Here is a 20,801-nt window from a genome sequence, read left to right on the forward strand (position 1 = left end):
ATGATGTTCAATCTTAATTGTTATACACTGTTTTTCCCATGCTGATGCTATGTTGTCTTGTGAGTTCTGAAGATCGGAGACACAGTCCTTAAGATTTGTGATTTCAGATTAAAAATTATCACATTCTCGTTGTAGAATCTCTACTGTTGACACGAGTCTTTTGTTCTTTTTTGTGAGGCATTTTAAATTGTCCTGTTTCAGATCAGTTTTCAAAATGGCCGTCAGCTCAATCTCAATGTTAGAAATTTCATAAAAAGGAAATGATTTCTGTACCTTATTGATCTCTCGGTAATTCCTGAGTCGTTCGGAATCTCGCCGCCGTTTAGATGTGGACTTGGTTTTTTTCCTTGGCGATGTCGGACGATCAGACTCTCTGTCCGAAGAATTTTCCGGAGCAGAAGCAGGACGTGCAAAGAAATCGGGACACTGTCTGGTCCAGGGAGACGATCCTGTAGTACTGATGTTTTCAGTACGATATCCGGTCCGACAAAAACATATTTGAGAAAAATGTCCAATATTTCCACACCGGAAACAGTAACATCCATTTGCAGGACACCACAATACATGATTGGGGACGAATTTATCACCGCATCTGTAACATGCGGCGTTCGTCATCCTAACAGTTACTGTCATACACAAACGTTACTCTGGTTAGATCCTAAGTATGACGAACACAGCCTTGGTAGGGTTCCAGTCCGTGTGATTCCGAATAGAGTTGGTCCTTCTAGATCTTTGTGTCGCTCGTAGGGAATACTTCGCTTAGCAGTTGAGGAAACGGGAAAGCGTACCCAGCATAGAAGTGGGTACTACCAGGATTATCTCCACCAATTAACATACGGAACTTCCGCACGTTTTGTCAAATTGAAATGATGACGTAAGAGAATGTTGAAGTTTAACTTTAAAATTTAATAACGATACGTTTGACTTGACGGAGGGCTATTCTGGAGTATCCAGAATGTACCCGATGTGTTTCGTACAAAGTCTGGGACCTAACTGACATAAAATAAAACATAGCACGGTTAAATATATATACAGACAATGAAATTCTGGAATTGTGATTGACAGATGTCGCTTATCTATAGGTGTTAAATTAGACTGAGGCAATCTGAAGATGACCAGTGGACTAATAGGATAATCCTATTATGTACTATAATGGGCAGGTTAGCTGAGTTGTTATACCTAACGACAAAGAATTGATCAATGTTGACATGTACAGTAAAGCTGGACTTCCGGACTCTAATTATATATATTGTTAATATTAACAAAAGGAATACTAGCTATTGGGATGTCTTAGAAATATATTTAACAAAGAGTCGTATGAGTAAAGGTATTTTGAACAGTTCAAAGTCAATTTTAGCACTACACTTTTTATCACAAAATTTCTTTGTGATAATTGTGTCAAATGGTACTATTTAAATCTCGGCTAACCTTACATATGTTTGTCTATTGTTATCTTTAAACGACTGTTTTGAATGAAGAAATAATTCAATAGAGTTAAAATGCATACATTTTATTTGAATTAAGGCTTACGGCTATTATTATATATCTGTATATAATTAGCGAGATACCGAACTTATGATGCATGAACTGGTTTGACCCGTTTTAATATGGTGTTGAAGTATTTTCAGTGTTTATTATAGGTTGGTCTTAGGATACATTCATTTACACCTATATTCATAATAAATAACAAAAAACTACCCCTTTATTACAGCTTCGTCACTGTCTTCAACAGAATCTGTTGATCGCTATTTCCAGAAAACATACAGAGCAGTTCGACCTCTGTGTAATATTATAGTCCGTTTCCTAATAATGTCTGACGTTACATTACGAACATCAAATGCATCCTACAATGTATATGTGTCGATACTATAAAAATAAAAGGTTGACCCTTTTCATAAGAATATAGTTTCAGATGATTAAACTTTTTGCTTTGTTTTCCTTTCTCTGTAGCTAAACCTCTGTAAACTTAAATACAACCATAGTGGATATTATATACTGCCAACAGGCATGTGTCTCCTTTATTGAACAAATTGGGCACAACTAGCTGAGGTGTGCAGAGTATTAAGAATGTTACATACATGATACTCCAGGGGTTACTATCGTTGACATTTATAGCCACCCCAAAAATTTCGCTAAGTTAAACTAACGGAGGTTCGGGAGAAAAAAACCACCTTACAAATCACAGGCCTACAGAAGCTTACTTCCTTTGAAGATACAGATAGAGAGCGACGCACAACTTCAACATAGTTAACCACAGTGTTTTCCATTTTATAATTCCTTTGAAATATATCAAAGGATCAGACTACCTCTTTTTCTGTTATCACTAGTTTTACTTAAATATAGTTAGGGTTGGATATAATGTCAGTGATAGTAATCCCTGGAGTATCGAGGATGTGTTACATGTTACGACGTCATTTGTTTTGTTATGATATTAAAACATAAATTAAAGCCAATTAAGTTCCTCGTTACAAGCAAGATAATATTAAATTAAAAAATGTTTATGGAAATGCGATTCATAGCCTAAGTCAGTTTAAAAGGTATTGACTAACCAAAGTCAACTGGATATTGACTTTTAAAGAATCTCAATTGTTGTAAACGGACGATTTGCAACCGTTTTGCAGCTTAAATTTGGTGTATAAATAACCGTGTACACCGTAAGTCTTCAAAACAGATACATGTATTAGAATTATTTCTTATTTATCTATAACTAACTATTATATGGGTATTTTAAATACTGTATAAAATTATTCCAGAATTACATACTTTTGTTTTCAAAATCATGAACATTGTAATGATTAGCCCTACCGATCTGAATGCAGGGAATAGTGAATCCTTGAGCTCGATCCTTTAGATGTAATTTGAGTTTTTACCTTCAGGAAGTGTAACCTCTGTAAGCAGTTTGTTAAATAGATTTCGCTGATTTTGTTGAATATATTTCGTTGAATTCGTTGAATATCTTGTAAAATCATTTTTTTTCTATTTGTAATGATATGACCTAGCTAGTATTACAAAACCGGTATACTAGTAATACGAAACTAATGGTAATAATGTATAATTATTTTAAAGTTGTTAATATTTTTCATTCTAAATCTGATCTTCTGCTTGGCCAATACTCTTTCCATACCACTATGAAAAAATCGAGATTTGCACGAAAAACCGACGTATTAGTAGGGTCACAGTGAAATATCACGAGAATCGTACATTGAAACATTTGATCAAATGTATTAAACAAATAGATATTAGTATTGATGTAACTATGTCATCAGGTAATGTAAAAATATCGTTTGCAAACTTTGTGAGAAACACTAGCTTTGAAATTAATTTTTTTCATATCCATATGAAATCGAAATGATAATGGCATCAATGCTTAAATATTTCAAATAACAAAGTTAATTTTAAAATCAATTTATTTCGGTGATTTTCCTCCACCAACAAACTTTGTAATTCATAAATTGCCCTGGCTGTTAATAGGACGTTAAGAAAAACTAATAAAACCAAACCAAAACATTTATTTCATTTTGCGACAAAATAATAGCTAGGGTCATTAAAACAGGTGTTAGTTTTTGAAAGTCGTTGTGAGACAGTGTATCCATAGAAACGCCCGTCCTTTCTGTCTCGGTGATCGGGTGGTGTAGTGGTTAAGCCGCTCGCCTTTCACCTAGTCGGCCGGGGTTCGATCCCCACATCGGACGTGAAAAGGTCAGGGGTCACCTGCCCGATCACGTGGGTTTTCTCCGGGCACTCCGGTTTCCTCCCACACTAAGACTCCTCACGCGCTTACATCCGGGCCATCGAGAGTGATTTATGTTGTTTCTCAATCAATGTAAAATATCTATATTTATATATTCCGTCTCGAGCAACCTTATGAACACTTCTTTTGTGTGTCACATTCTAGTGATATTTTCATTCCTGTATGCCAGTTCAAATGCATATTTAACATCCGGCTACATCAACATCATCGCATTTCGTCATTTAGATATGGGTCGTTTTAGGTTATGGGCCTTGTTGTTCTTTTATGAAGTAAAGACGAATTAGATGATTTTATATTGTTTTCAGACGAGCCGTGGTTTGACAAAGCCCTCGTAGGCCTGCATTAAAATCTGCAGTTCTGTGAAGATTTATACTTGTAATAATTACATGTAATATGATTTAATAAACGGTCGAACCGGTTGTTCCGAATAAACGAAATCGACCCAGATGTACTCTATGGGCGAAATGACCAGATACTAAGTATGCGATAATGTTTCTGACAGGTACATGTATACAAACTATTTCGTCCCATGACATTAACCGTCAAGATATTTGGAGACAGTACTTTGATTGGTCACCTTGTAAGGTCACCAGAACGTGACCCTAACATGATACAGGACTGTGTTCAGAGTAGCACAATAGGAACAGAACAGTTTGAACTAAAAATATGTTATGAAAAATATTTAAAAGGATAACAATATTTGTTGAGGTATTAAATGTATGAAAAGATAAATAAAATTATAAATATAGGAAAAATCATAACATATCGGGCCAAAAGATTGATGACTTCAACAACACAGTTATGTCAACGTAAAGCAGAGATGTGATATTTTCAGAGTCTGTATGAAAGAATAAAAGAAATACAATTATGTATCTATCAACTGACAAACTAGAAAGACATACCTAGACTCGCCTTAATGTAATTACCATTAATTTTTGTTTTTCAAATCGTTAAAGAATAGGTGTATGGTAATATAGGGACAAATGGCTTTAGAATCCGAACCGTAGCACAAATTTTACATTAACCTTTTAAAATTAAAATCGTCTCCGTATACGTGGTACCTTTATCCTGTATTTAAAACTACTTCGCGTGTGTTTATTATGTTTGATTTGCATGCATTTAATTATCATTATTCATTAATTAAGGAATTTTATTTTCTGTAAAGCCGTTTTGATTATCATATAAAACAACCTGAACTTAGGCAGAATACTTGCATATATACTTATATATGACCTCACAGCCAAGCTCCTATTTCTTAATTGCCCTTTGCATTGTGTAAACTTTACTAGCGATACATTCATGAATAACCATGACGTATCCAGTAGAAACAGTACGCCGTGTATCCCCTGACAACGACTTAATGTTCGATATACCTGTAGCAGTCGAACGGAACATAGGTATACTTATCTACGTGCAAAAAGCGAGAAGCGGTCGAGAAAATTCAGATTTGCACAAAAGGATCTATCTCTCCGAATTCCTGAATTCAGCTCTATTACCAAAAAACGGCCAGTAACTGTGATCGAAGTTACCATCATCTATCAGGTACAATGTAATATTTACAGTCATTCGGTTCATTGTTTTAATGACTATATTTTTTGCAATATCATTTGAGTTGTCCTATGTTGTTATGGTGAAAATCCATCCGCATTGCTGGGTGATGTCATCATTTATAATTGCGTTTTTATTATTTGTATAATAATCAAGTTAAATTAACTATACTTCAATATTAATTTCATGAGAGTATGCATACAATTGTTCATTTTTATCTTCAGTGGATACGATTGCTTTACAAATATATACAAAAAGAAATTTAAAAATAAAAACAAAAGCAAGATAGTCTCTGTAGACATTACCTCCTCAGGAAGCTCCTCAACAATAACTGGTCAGATCTGTTAAAATTCCCTTATATATTTGTATTTTCACAGTTATTAATTGAATTTACTTGAAGAATTTACATGCAGATTAAATGAAAATTGTCTGCTTACCCAACTCATGATATTTGCATAATTTCCCGTTGTTTCGTTTCCAAAATATATCATTTGTGTAACGATAAAACTTGGTTGGGGATCGTATTCTTCTTTCGATACGTATTACCAATAGGTTCGAAATAAGACATAGTTTCATAACAATAGACACTATTCAATATAATATACTAAATGTATAGTCTGAATGAGTAGACATATTTGTAGAAATACCGTGTTTGTTGATAATTCAGCATTGAAATAAATTGAAGAAATGGCAGAAATACACATAAAATATACACTGTAGAACAAACTTTTTTACAATGCCAGTTCGAAACTGTTGACCACCCACATGGTCATGCAACCGCCAGGAAAACTTTTTTTTAAATAATAATGATAACAACGAACTTTATATCCATTCATTGAGTCAAAGAGTCTTCTCAAATGTGGTCGAAAATATAAGATGTACAGTATTCACAGCAAATTTCCATTTTCTATCATAGATATACATAGCGAAATAAACTGAGGTTAGGTATTTTCCAATTATCTGTTCCTGTTACACATACATCCTTTGATGAGAAATTGGTAAAAAACTGGTTTTATCAATGTTTGTCAATATCCCTTATATGTAGGTTTTTTTCGGATTGCAGAGATTGGAAACATTTACCAAACATGTATTTGAATTTTTAAAGGTCACTAAACGATCCAAGTTCACTGAAAACGTCAAATAATGTCTTTAAACATTTTTTATGGTATACATAATTCAACAGCTTTGTATTCCATGACCTTCGGTATCACCTTGGGAAACACTGGAGCGTAACGCCTAGGGGATGGTTACCTTGCTCAAATCACTCCGCCAGTTCACACAATAGCTGATACACTGTATACAGTCATAACCCATCTGCCATATTGCTCGACATCACCTGTTATTTTATCTTTTCTTTCTTCTTTTTTTTTTTTTTTTTTTTACTTTTATTTGATCGGATTACTTTTGGAGTAAAGCTTATCATATTGCGCAAACTCATCCTTTTGTTCTATTTACCTATTGTTTGTTTATATTGATTGCTTGTTTTTGTTTTTGTTGTTGTTGTTGATTTGTGTGGGTTTTTTTTTACTTTCACTTGAATGAATTACTTTGAAACTGAGACATACATTACTTTTACAATCATATAGAGAGGGATACTATTTCTCAGAGGATAAACTGGGTCTTCTCCCATTTTTAAATGCACATCTAGTGCATAGATTCAAAATATTTTTTGAACAATGGTTTGGTTTGGTTTGGTCTATAAGCTGAACAGCCAAGGTCATTTAAGGATAACCTCCGATATGTATATAATGTCTTGCGTGTGTGAAGCACGGGTTGCGTGTTTTTGGAGTCTGCGGTATATTCGTGTTGTGACTTCTTGTACAGTGGAACTGTTGCCCTTTTTATAGTGCTATATCAGTGAGGCATGTCGCCGGAGACACCAATCAACACACACAACCTGGTCACATTATAATATTATTACTAATTATTTATAAAAGCAGAGTCAGCAAACGTTATATTATACTGTATGTTTAATTACAACTTTTTGAAACAATTATATAAACTTTTATAAGACATCTTCATATATTCAAAACATGTTCAAAATCAATACATGTGTGTCATGCAGCCTCCCAAAATGAATAGCTTCAACGTAACATGTTTAACACCTTGCCATCCTTAAATGACATAATCTATGAGAATTGGAATATTTCCTCACACCAGACCTTTCAATGACTAACAACCAAATGTGTTGTGACAAGATACCTTGTTACATAATATTTAATGTAAGGAAAGTACTTCGCACTAGTGAAACAACTCAAATAACTGGTATTCATCAAGAGGAAACAAAAAATATCCTCTATACAAATAGACTTTCAACCCTAACTACATCCATACTGATTATATTTAATCACTCAATCACTCTCTTAGAGACTCTTTACATGTAACAACAATGACTGGATAAATTCATAAATATCAACAGTATATATCAATTATTTAAACAAACACTTATTTCTGTTCTTGTATTTGTTGAACAGATTTCCAGCTGATCCCTTTGAAGCGAAGACGAAGACATTCATTGTCACAATGTGTAAGGATGCGCTGAGATCTACACCCAAAACAACAAACCAGAATGATTCAAAACTCCACATTGTATATGCCTTAATTGTGGCTGTTGTATTATGCATTGTGCTGATATTTGCCACATCCCTGTATACAACAGAGGCGTTTATTCCGTATTCACAGTTACACTATCCGGTCAGAATGGAATTTCTCTCAAGTTATAAAACATTCGAAAACACAGGAAGGAAGCCTTTAGCAAAAATTATCAACCCGCATCCTTTTAGATATATTAAATCGCGAAAGGGTTGCAATTTCACAGAAACGAACAAACCAACATTATTAATTTTGATAAAATCAGCTGTGTCTAATTTTCATTTACGGGAGGCGATTCGATCAACATGGGGTGATGTTAGTAGAATCAATGTTGAAATTGTGTTTTTACTTGCGTTCAAAGCTAAGGAACAAAATCATGTTGATACAGAAGCTGTACTATATGGGGATATAGTTCAACAGGACTTCCGAGATGCATACATGAACAACACCTATAAGACCATAATGGGATTTAACTGGGCTGTTTATTACTGTCATCAAGCGAATCACATTGTCTTTGTTGATGACGATCATTACGTGAATCTACCAAATTTGCTTAGTTACATTGATACACTCGATACACGGGACAATAAAGATTTAATGGTCGGTAACGTCGTAAAGGATGCAGTCCCATTTAGGTCCCCGTACTCAAAATGGTCTGTTACGACAAAACAGTATCCCTACGACAGATGGCCGCCATATTTAGCCGGAGCGGTGTACTTGATGTCACGTGACGTAGTCAGGAAACTAGCGTTCGCATTTCCATACGTAAAATCTGTAGACATTGATGACGCATATCTGGGTATAGTAGCAAGTAAGATAGGTATAAAGCTCACCCATGAGCCGCGATTAGTTATACCTCCATATGCACTGTACACTAACCCCTCCCATATGGTATACGGTGAATTTAAAACTTTGGCAGAGTTTCAGACAGTTCACAGACACCTTAAGCAGCATTTAAAGATGACAATGTGTGTTCTCACATGGAAATGCCAATTTGCGTTCTTACTGTGATATTTTGTACTTATTGTTTATACCCCTGCGAGATGGTATTCATGACATCATAAATATTCATGAATGATTCATGAACTTTCAATATTGCGTGTGGTTCATGAAATAAAGTTCATGAATATTCATCAAATGACTTTCATGAACTCTCCAAGAAGTTTTATAAATCCATGAAACAATCATGATTGTTCATGATCAATGTGTCAAAAATTATCCATGAAGTTTTATGCGTAATTGATATTCATTAAAAATTTTCAAAATGAATGGAAATGTTTCATTTATTTTGAAAATTTTCAATGAACATCTGTTATGCATAAAACTTCATAAATGATTTTTGAAATGCTATTTCATTCATTTTTATGAATTTAAATGAATATCAACAGAAGTCAAATTACTTGTCACATTACCACATGAGTCACATGATTTCTATATATATTTCCGCCAAAATAGACACAATCCAAAATGGCTGCTGTATCTGCTGGCATGAGGAAGTGGAAATATTATTCATCTTAAAATGGAAGTTTTGTCACATTAATGGACGGATTATTCCATTCCTGGATTTTTTTAAGCACATATATACACTTTCAGTAAGTTTTGATTTATCTGCAGTTATTTTCAACATGAAATTGTTGCACACTGATATTGCTATAGTGATTATGCTTCTATATTGGTTTGTGTGTCAAATGTTATTGAATTAAATTGTCAATATAAACTATCATGCTTTACACCTGTAGGTTTATTTTGGACAAATGCTACTTTACTTGGAATGTATTATGAAATTGAATGCTGTATTTCATTGAAAAATGATTTTGTAAGAATTTACCTGTGGTAGTATGAAAACATAATAAACAGGTTTACCTGTTGGTGATTTCATGTTATATATTAAAGATAGGTTTCGCCCAACCAAATAATTATTTTTTTGTAAAATCCGCTAAACGGAAGAAATGATGAAAACACATATTAAAGATACCTCAATTTAATTTCTTTATGCGTACGAGCATGAACAAATGTATCTTGAATACAACATTGAAGGAAATCCTTGATTTATTACGACGTCAGCTAGACAGATTAGTTTGCAAAAAGATGCAATGGCTTGTGTTGTCGATGTTTCGTGCATGCGCATTGTTATGCACTAAAAGTAAACAAAATGGCTGAACAAAAGCGTGTGAGATAAAAAAATATATATATCTGAATCGGCAACAAAGAGGAGGAAAATAGAATGGAATCGGTAGCACCCTAGGATATCTCTAGGGAATTATATTCAGAGATGTCATGTACCAGTAGAAGAAACAGAAGCCACATCACAAGCGGAACTTGCCCGGTTCGTGTTGCACGTAGTGAGTTAAATTTCAACACATATGCCAGCGCACATACAGCCGCTTAAAAAGAGGTTTTAGGCACCGATGTTTGAGGTTACTTTCACTGATTATAATGATTTTCAAAATTATAAAATCAGTCGAAACAGATTCAGTGGGTTTGTCTTTGATATTTACAATCGGAATAAATATGAATAAATAATAATAAATAAATATACGATAAATATTGGTATCCTTTTCTTATACCTTCAAATCATTTGTCAGTAATCACTGCCATTTAAAGGGATAATTCATCCAAGAAAACATTAAAATTTGTACATATTTCGGACAAAAACTAGTTCTGATGTTAATTAGATCAGTCGGTTTTACTGTGATATGCCAGAAAATCCCAAGGTGGTGAAATGTGTGTGAAATGTTCAAACTCGCTCGCTGTCCGCCATTACACATTGTGGTCGAACTTCTTGTATGCTGAACCCTGTCCCTTGCTCGTAGAGTAGTGTAACTTTTGTCTAGAACTTCTCAAATCGCTCTGACAGTAGTGTGTTTACCTTATTATGGTTAACGTGACTTTTGCTCGGGTATGGGTACAGCCTACATATTGTACCTGCTAAATCGGATTGATCAACGATTTGTAATTACAAGTGTATAAATTAAACTATGACGTGGAATTTGTCAATATTTTATGATGTATGTTTCATAAGGAATGTAGAACAATACGTTTATGTTATATTTTGCTTCTTGGTTATGTAAAAGAATTAGCCTGAGTGAATTGTTCCTTTAAGTTTTTGCATTTCTAATGCTAAATCTGAAAGATTTAGAACTGTCAATTAAATCGAACCTTTGAAGAAATAATCAAGCAATGCTGTATGGTTTGTTGCCAAAATCGCTATTCACTTACATTCAATTAACTATTAACCGTAGTGTGCTGTGTCAAATGGTACTATTTAAATCACGGCTAACCTTACATATGTTTGTCTATTGTTATCTTTAAATGACTGTTTTGAATGAAAAAATAGTTCAATAGAGTTAAAATGAGTACATTTTATTTGAATTAAGGCTTACGGCTAAATCATTATATATCTGTATATAATTAGCGAGATACCGAACTTATGATGCATGAACTGGTTTGACCCGTTTTAATATGGTGTTGAAGTATTTTCAGATTTTACTATAGGTTGGTCTTAGGATACATTCATTTACACCTATCTTCATAATAAATAACAAAAAACTACCTCTTCATTACAACTTCGTCACTGTCTTCAACAAAATCTGTTGATCGCTATTTCCGGAAAACATACAGAGCAGTTCGACCTCTGTGTAATATTATAGTCCGTTTCCTAATAGTATCTGACGTTACATTACGAACATCAAATGCATCCTACTATGTATATGTGTCGATACTATAAAAATAAAAGGTTGACCCTTTTCATAAGAATATAGTTTCAGATGATTAAACTTTTTGCTTTGTTTTCCTTTCTCTGTAGCTAAACCTCTGTAAACTTTAAAATACAGCCACAATGGATAGTATATACTGCCAATAGGCATGTGTCTCGTTTATTGAACAAATTTGGCACAACTAGCTGAGGTGGGTACAGTATTAAAAACGTTACATACATGATACTCCAGGGGTTACTATCGTTGACATTTATAGCCACCCCAAAAATTTCGCTAAGTTAAACTAACGGAAGTTCAGGAGAAAAAAACCACCTTACAAATCACATGCCTACAGAAGCTTACTTCCTTTGAAGATACAGATAGAGAGCGACGCACAACTTCAACATAGTTAACCACAGTGTTTTCCATTTTACAATTCCTTTGAAATATATCAAAGGATCAGACTACCTCTTTTTTCTGTTATCACTAGTTTTACTTAAATATAGTTAGGGTTGGATATAATGTCAGTGATAGTAATCCCTGGAGTATCGAGGGTGTGTTACATGCTACGACGTCATTTGTTTTGTTATGATATTAAAACATAAATTAAAGCCAATTAAGTTCCTCCTTACAAGCAAGATAATATTAAATTTAAAATGTTTATGGAAATGCGATTCATAGCCTAAGTCAGTTTAAAAGGTATTGATTAATCGAAGTCAACTGGATATTGACTTTTAAAGAATCTCAATTGTTGTCAACGGACGATTTGCAACCGTTTTGCAGCTTAAATTTTGTGTATAAATAACCGTGTACACCGTAAGTCTTCAAAACAGATACATGTATTAGAATTATTTCTTATTTATCTATAACTAACTATTAAATGGGTATTTTAAATACTGTATAAAATTATTCCAGAATTACATACTTTTGTTTTCAAAATCATGAACATTGTAATGATTAACCCTACCGATCTGAATGCAGGGAATAGTGAATCCTTGAGCTCGATCCTCTAGATGTAATTTGAGTTTTTACCTTCAGGAAGTGTAACCTCTGTAAGCAGTTTGTTAAATAGATTTCGCTGATTTTGTTGAATAGATTTCGTTGAATTCGTTGAATATCTTGTAAAATCATTTTTTTCTATTTGTAATGATATGAACTAGGAGACATTCTGTAGATGATGTTTATCAATATCTAGCTTGATGTTTTAGGATATCATCATCATTAGATAAATATAGCAATTCAGATTATCTATGTATATATATCAATATTAATTTGTATCTACTGTTAATATGTAAGGAGAGGGCGTGTATTGGCATGTTGCCTGTTGCCCAATTCCGATTGTCTGTAACATCTGACAATAAAATATTCTGAAATGAAAAATTAGATTTGAGTACATGTGTACCTTTTGAGTGCTACAGTGGGATGCAGTGTGGCCAGTGAATCTTATAGAGGTAATTTATTTGCATTTTCATAAGATATGGTTATTGATGTACTTCTTGTTTGATGAATACATTTATTCATAAGAAAATCTAACTCTATAGATAGGCCGAAATTGAACCCTTCCTCTAACGTTCCATTTCAGATGATTATGAAAGACACAAATTAAACAAAATGGGAGTCAGATTAAGCATAAAAACAAAGAAAACTAATCATTATGTTTCTAATTGAAATTTTAATTTGGTATAGTGAATACAGTGTATTGAGTTTACACAGTCGTATTCAATCAGCGCTCAGTTTGATTTGATACATTGTGTAGCCCTAATTACCGTTGTCCGGTTGCTCAAAGGGTGGTTAGCTTAATGACTTGTTTTAGTGAAATTTTCATGTCTCATCTACTCATCAATACCTATGATTATATCATCACTGAAATGAGCAAGAAGATAAATAATAGAGTTCTTAAAATTCTTGTAAAATTTGTAAAGTTAGTTTTGCAAGAAATATTTTATCTTCATTTTAAATTATCGTTATATTGTGATTAAGCCTATCAGTCTTTAAACAAGCGGACGCTGGTCCTCCCATATAGCTTTCCCTATATATATTAATATATCATTGACCAGTGTCACATCGACGACTGACCACTGACCACTGACCACTGACAACCCCACAGGTAAGAATAACGTTGATTTCTAGAGTATCGGATCATACGTACAGAAACAAAATCATTTACTCATTTTATGGAGTGCTTTTTTCACTGTCTTTTAATTTGAAATTTTGATTTAATTGGGGTTTGCCATAAAACACCAAATTCAATTTTTACCGAAAAAGAAAACATCCTAGTTTTTCTTTTGATATAAATCTTATTTTTGTCCATGATCTGTTTTTCAAATTGCTTACGAATATGAACACTCACAATGTTTTTCAATAATTCCTTCTTTATCCATACCAAAATCATTTCAACAAAATGTAAACCCTATTTTCAAAGAATGATATCTTTGCAACCAATAATATACAGTACTATCAAAGTAAACTATAATGTAGAACATTTTATATTAACCTATAACAAATTGCATTCTGGGAACCGCATAACTATATTTTAATGTGAAATAGCACTGGATTCAAAGGCAAAAATGACGCTGTTTCCATACTTATTTCACAATGACTTCCTTTCTTTCAGTATACGGTGTGCGTGCTTTTTTTATCATTTCTTTTTTTTCATAATTTTCTGATGAAGTAATTCAATAATGTATACAAAAATGTTTGCGGGAAGGAAGATTCTATGTTTTGTATTTTGTGTGAAGATAATGATGATGATCTACAATGAAATCATCGATTGATTGATGCTATTGTTTATTTGTACTGAAAATGTCTTTGAAAAATAAACGATTATAAAAAAATTAATAAAAATATACATGTTTTCAGATTTTTGTCCAGGAAAATGATCAACACATCTAGCAACGGCACACAGGATAATGAGCCCCCGGCGTTGACTTCCTATCAGTCTCTTATTGTTTGGACAACATGTACTGTAGCAATATTCGGCATAGCTGAACATTTTCTAATATTGCTCATGACAATTTTCAACAAATCCTTACGGAAGAAGCCATTCATGGTATCCATTCTGCTGCTGAGTAGTAGTGATGTATTGCTTGGTGTGGCATTGTTCTTCAGATCTCTGATTAGCATAGCATCACTGCGACAGGCTTGGATATGTGGGTTGACGATTTTTATCATACACTTAGGTTTAGTGTCGTCCCTTGTGCATACTTTAGTGATCTGCGTAGACCGATACCAGAGTTTGAAGCCCGTTCCGATGGAGGTACTCTCCGTGCGCAAGCGTCAGATGCTGACAGTCATAATTATTGTGATATGCTCCCTCTTTCTTGCGATACCGTACCCGTTTACCGTCAAACAGTCAACAGTTGCCCCATGTTCAATTGCTACTCTATTCCAGGAAAACCAGTCCTATGTATTGGCTCCTGTGCGGTCTATAGCTCTCTTGGCTTGGATATGCACTGTCATTATGTACATCGGAACTGCTAGAAATTTCCGAAAAGTTCGGCGAAGAACAGATACATTAAAGAAGGGGCAAATCATGCGAGTTAAAAGACTCCACGATACGGCCACACAACGGCATTGCGGTAATACTACAATGTCCTGTTCAACTTCATATTCACATGATGCTGGAGCAAGTCTGGACGCGTCTAATAGAACTCAGAGACGAAGACGAAATTCGAAAGGAAAATTAGATGAAAGTATTGCGGAAATGAAGTCATTATATAATGTTTCAGTCAGAGAAGACTGTTCCGTGTCTGATTCCACGATCTTATCCCTGCGTGAGCTCAGGCTCCAAACTATCGAGAAATGTACTGGCAGCAGTAATAGCAAGGTTATCAATTATGAAAACAGGCAAAGAGAAGTCACTCCTCATTTTGCCCAAATTGAAAAACATTCGAGCAAAAAGAACAAAAGACAAACATCACCGACGGGATTAAGTGAGACACCTTCCTCTTCGCGGTATCTCAGTTTCCATAGACGACAAACACACCATTCACGTGTAACACCAGAGGTAAAAGCTTTTAGAATCGTCTCGGTTGTTTTTGTCGTTTTCCTTATAACGATGACTCCGCAATTTATCATTGGATTTGTGAAGTTAATGTATCCAGTTTCAAAATATATGGAATATTTTTGTAACTTCCTGGCAGTGTCCTCTATCGTAACAAACCCTTTCATGTATGCGTTCGTACTGAAAGAGTTCAGAAGAGCCCTCAGATGCAAATAGATTCACTGGATTTGTTTTTATTACTTATTTTAATTTCTACAAATAAGGATGTTTACATACATTCATAACTTCAAGAGGCAGTCGTTTAAAGCAATTTGGACAAATTAACTGTTATGTTTTAATTACGCTTACATTTTAAAAGGCTTTCTTCTACGCTGGTGTTTTGTTGATCTTCTCAAATTCCTATTATAATCAAAGGTCCAACGAAGAATCAAGTGACATATGCTGTGGCCTATTCTAATCGGTTATCATCTGTCCGTACATAAATTACATTTTTGAGTTCTATATTGCTGAAAAATTGCAATGAAGACCTAAGGAACATATGGTTTACAACCCCAGGGGCCGTGACAGGAGCCTGAGGTGGTCAATTGGCTAAAATTTCAAAAAAAATTCTTTAATTTTCAACTTGCTGGTGCCGTGGAATGAAATACGACAGGTTATTTTGTCCTATGGATAACGGTACACTCTGTTTGACTGTATGTCTTTGAATGTGGGCGTCTCCAGGTTTCATATACTGAATTGAAATATCTTAAAATTGCCGTACACAATTGATGAATTTCACTAACATTTTATTCAGTCCTGGAAATAGCACAATTGATGACAACATACGACAGGTGATTTTGTCCTATGGATAACGGTACACTGTCGTTGACTGTATGACTTTGAATGTGGGCGAGCGTCCTCTCTCTCTCTCTCTCCCATCTCTCTCTCTCTCTCCCACTCTCTCTCTCTCTCTCTCTCTCTCTCTCTCTCTCTCTCTCTCTCTCTCTCTCTCTCTCTCTCTCTCTCTCTCTCTCTCTCTCTCTCTCTCTCTCTCTCTCCAATCTTCACATGAAATTTTGCAGACTTGTGATTGGTCAGACTTTTTCTCCTGAACTGCCTCCAGGTTTCCAGGTTTAATATAAGATAGTCAACGCTAGTGACAGTACCTCCAGTATCACGGTCTCACGTTTTCTTGGGAGGTGGCCATCTTTAGGATCATCTATATTTATTATTAGTTGCTATTTTTTTCAAGTTATTGGCGTAGTGTTATCATGAAACATACCTCTTGATGCATTATTGTTATGTAGCATCATGAGTTTCCTGAATAAAGTCGTATGAACTGATCCAGTACATATATATACATTAAAATACATAGGTGGATGACCACTGGCAAATAAGCCATTATGGACATTTAGGTCTGTATCCTATGTGTGGATGGATCCAGTCATTTATATTATATTCTAATTTCTAAATTATGATTATATATATTTTTTAAAAACAATAAATTTCGCACATAAGTACATGTATATTGGAGATGATATCTTAAATACTGTTCTTATCCCAACATTATTCTTAATACAATTGCTACAGTATATGTTCATGAATATGTTCAAAATTAGAATTTTGTTGAATCATATGTATATACTCATTGTTACTAGGAGAAAACTAATATAGGCAACGCCTGTTGTTTTATCCTTTTTCGTTATTCGAAATAAAATTTGTTGAAATTAAAAATATACATATACATTATACATCACGATTTTGGGTGCATTCACGCCAACGCATTTGTGATATAATTATAATCTCTCACCTGGTTGAGAAATGTCGTTGGAATTAATCATATTAACAGATGTAATGATGTCAATTCATATCTGTATTTAATACCAGAATCACTACATGTTTCAGATAAACTAATATGCACTCAGCTTGATTAAAACCTATGTGAAAAAGTCGTTTAATTTGCACGTTGAATTTCCCTAGTGAGAACTCTTACACTGAGGCATTGCAAATGTCGCCCAACATCGGGACTGCAACAACAAAAAATTATAAATAATCATATACGTAATTCAAAATTAAAAAGTGATTAATTACAATATGCTACATAATACAACAAAGTGTTCTACGTGCGACATCGGAAATACGTAGAAATCTAGGTTGTTTACAAAACCACGCTTGATTGTGTTAACGATATCAGGCACTTTTTTAACTTTGTGTTTGAGTGTTTGAAGAAACGGAGAGATTTTTAACACTTTTAACACAAATAACACTTGCTACAGTTATATGGAAATGTCCGGGGAACGGTGTAATCATTTTCTTATTAAGATTGTCTTTTTTTGTGACACAGCATACCATTTTTTACAAAGCGAATGATACCGATATAACAGATACTAATTATTACTTTATTTAAAACAACAGGAGTGTTTAAGGAACAAAATAAAAACAACTTGTAAAAATAAATTTGTATCTTGAACTATCTTCTCTGTTTATTGTATTATTGATTATCGTTAAATGCAACAGATAATGCGAGAATACCAATGGAATTATCTGTACTAACTATTGCCGAGTTTAAAGTGAATAGTCGGGCAAGTCGGTAAAATGGTGTTGATAAATCCAGTATAATTTCTTATGAAATAGGAACATAAAATTTCTCATCAAAGTCACTCTGCATACGAAGAAATTAATCTATATTACAGGTATCCTAATATGTCCTCCCGGCTGACATGCCCACTCAGCCTCGCTTTCAACTTTTTTAGAACTGGCTAAATGTACACGGGGCTTTTCCATAATTTCAATGGTCAAAACTTGACAACGTAAGCAGAACTTGACCGTTGTTATGATATATAGACCGGTTTTATTGGCCAATTATTAATTTTAACACAAAAGGATTGTTTTAGGAACGAAATTTTAAAAAAATATTCCGAATTATAAGAATTGTTAATTTGTCTATTTTCTTATCGATTATTGTAAAATTGGATCTTGTTTTTCTGAATAGAAATGCATTTGGTGTCCCTTTAATATCTCTCGCGTCATTGTCTCCCTTTCTAAACTTGAGTCAAGAGTTCATGGGACGACTGGTTAATGATTAGCCTTTACTCGGTGTAATATGACCAGATCACTGATTGGGGTGTGATTTTCGGTATCGTTAAGAAATTTCTTCAGTGGGCGCTTTGTTAATTTGAGTTTGAGCTCACATGTATGTGACGGCTTTCTTTCCCCATTTGATGTTTTGGAGATTACTTGGTTGACACCTATTCACTGGATTTCGACAGAGTCTGGCATGAAGGATTATTATTCAAATTAGAGTCTTATGGTATAAAAGGAAGAGTGTTACAGTGGTTTCGAAATTATCTTTCTGATCGAAAACAAAGAGTCTTCACTCCACTACTTCAAAAAATATAACTACAACGCAAATATCAATTTGCCGTACTAGCGTGTCAGTGTAGCAGTCGGCGTTTAATGAAAACCATTGTGAAATTTTTTAAGAAAATATATACATAGAATGAAGGCTCCTCTCTGTAGAACTACAGCAATACGAATGTACATGTAAAAACAAGATATTATTTATGCTCGACTCATTAGAAAAACAAAACCGCCCCATCAACAGCACACACCTGTCGCCCAGGAAAAACCGGAGATAGCCCCCGGAAACCTGTGTCCGATGGCAGGAAACAATTATATCCAAACAGGAGGGCCTAGGGGAAACGCTGGACCTGCGCCGTCATAGAAATGTATCTATTCCAATAATTCAATATAACAAACATACGCTAACAATGAAAAAAAAAGGAACATTGAATTCCAAAAATTAAAAATTAAGTGTCCGACCTGCTAGGAAGACAGCTAGAAAATGACCCTACCTACGCGTGTACCGATATTGTACACGTGATCCCGCTCCCACGGAGCGTGCGCCTACATGTAGCACGATAGTCATACGATGTCGTTTAAGACAAATAATTCCCGCTATACTGTCGAAACGCGGGAATATTTGAGTCTTCACTCCACTACTTCAAAAAATATAACTACAACGCAAATATCAATTTGCCGTACTAGCGTGTCAGTGTACTAGAAAAAACAAAGAAAGGGAAAAACTCGAGTGACGCGACAAAAGACAAAGTGGGAAAACGAAATGCATAATAACTAGGCCTAAATATATCTGTAAAAATGAAGGTAAAAACATAATTAATATTTACAAACCAAGCTTCTGCGTAACACTCAAACGCGACTGTAAAGAATCGGCAACATTTCCGTCCTTACAAGCTTCACTTTTCCAACGACCGTGCCTCTTAAAACATCTGTCATTAACGCCGTTATTTGCGGCGACGGTAGCTCCCCCAGCCCGTAAACTGTGCAAACCGACGTTCTTAACGTCACACACCAAAGACAGACGCTTCAAAATGGCTTGTCTAGTCCCTGTGTAGCTTAAACATTTGTTCTTATGGATCAACTTACAAGTAGATCCCGAGCGAAAAATAGGTTTAAATAAAAACGCGTTGTCGTCGAGATTAATCTCCGCGATTTCAATGTATTTGCGTATCATAGTGAGCGGACAGGCCACTGTCTGGCCTTTGCTTATTACTACCTCGTCACCATGGCGATATTGGTCGGTTTTACTTTTCCTAATTTTTAAAACTAAATAGCTGTCACAAATTTTCAGGTCTGAACAAAGCAGATTGCTAAGCTCATTGAAACGGAGAAAACCAGAAAAACACAATAAAATCATTGACAAATCTCTAATTACCAGTAAATCGCTATTACCAGAAAAATAATTACACAAGTTAATCAAAATGTCCGCAGTTAATGGTTCCTTCTTACAAACTGGTTTGTGTGAACATCTCTTGGAGGTCTCCAACAAATGTCGAACAAAACTGTTGGTGGTGGGATCCGGATGTCCATTAATATCATGTACCCATTTAATAGCGTAAACAACGGATGAAATAACGGAGAAAGAAGAGTGTTTGTCCAATAGAAAATTCAGATATAATGCAATATGTACAGGATTTGCGGGTAACGCACAACAATCGTGAGACAAACAAAAATGTTTCCAACGACGAAAAACGTCAAAGTACTTTTTGTTGGTGTTGTCGCTTTTACTATGCAGGATCCGGTCGGCCATATTCTCCGACAACTTGTGAAGGGATGATCCTACTGTTACGCCTGCAGCCCTCACGGCCTTTTCCACCGATCCTTGTAAGCCTATGCCTGTTGAAAAAAACCAACAATGCATAAATACAACAAG

General features: G+C 34.6%; 3 protein-coding genes across 3 annotated transcripts; 2 read left to right on the plus strand and 1 right to left on the minus strand.

The window, feature by feature from the left end:
- The first annotated feature begins 5,118 nt into the window (after nucleotides 1-5,118).
- LOC138310507 (beta-1,3-galactosyltransferase brn-like) lies at nucleotides 5,119-9,811 on the plus strand. Its single transcript, XM_069251755.1, has 2 exons — nucleotides 5,119-5,293; nucleotides 7,774-9,811. The coding sequence occupies exon 2, from the start codon at nucleotides 7,823-7,825 to the stop codon at nucleotides 8,900-8,902; it is 1,080 nt and encodes a 359-aa protein (XP_069107856.1). The 5' UTR covers nucleotides 5,119-5,293; nucleotides 7,774-7,822; the 3' UTR covers nucleotides 8,903-9,811.
- Nucleotides 9,812-14,461: 4,650 nt separating this feature from the next.
- On the plus strand, nucleotides 14,462-15,805 carry LOC138310881 (5-hydroxytryptamine receptor-like). Its single transcript, XM_069252210.1, has one exon. It carries the CDS (start codon nucleotides 14,462-14,464, stop codon nucleotides 15,803-15,805), a length of 1,344 nt encoding a protein of 447 aa, XP_069108311.1.
- A 3,176-nt stretch (nucleotides 15,806-18,981) lies between these two features.
- LOC138310477 (integrase/recombinase xerD homolog) lies at nucleotides 18,982-20,789 on the minus strand. The gene has a single exon (XM_069251703.1). The coding sequence runs from the start codon at nucleotides 20,787-20,789 to the stop codon at nucleotides 19,752-19,754; it is 1,038 nt and encodes a 345-aa protein (XP_069107804.1). The 3' UTR covers nucleotides 18,982-19,751.
- Nucleotides 20,790-20,801: the final 12 nt, after the last annotated feature.

This window comes from Argopecten irradians, chromosome 16, assembly GCF_041381155.1.
Source record: "Argopecten irradians isolate NY chromosome 16, Ai_NY, whole genome shotgun sequence".
Taxonomy (NCBI): Eukaryota; Metazoa; Mollusca; class Bivalvia; order Pectinida; family Pectinidae; genus Argopecten; species Argopecten irradians.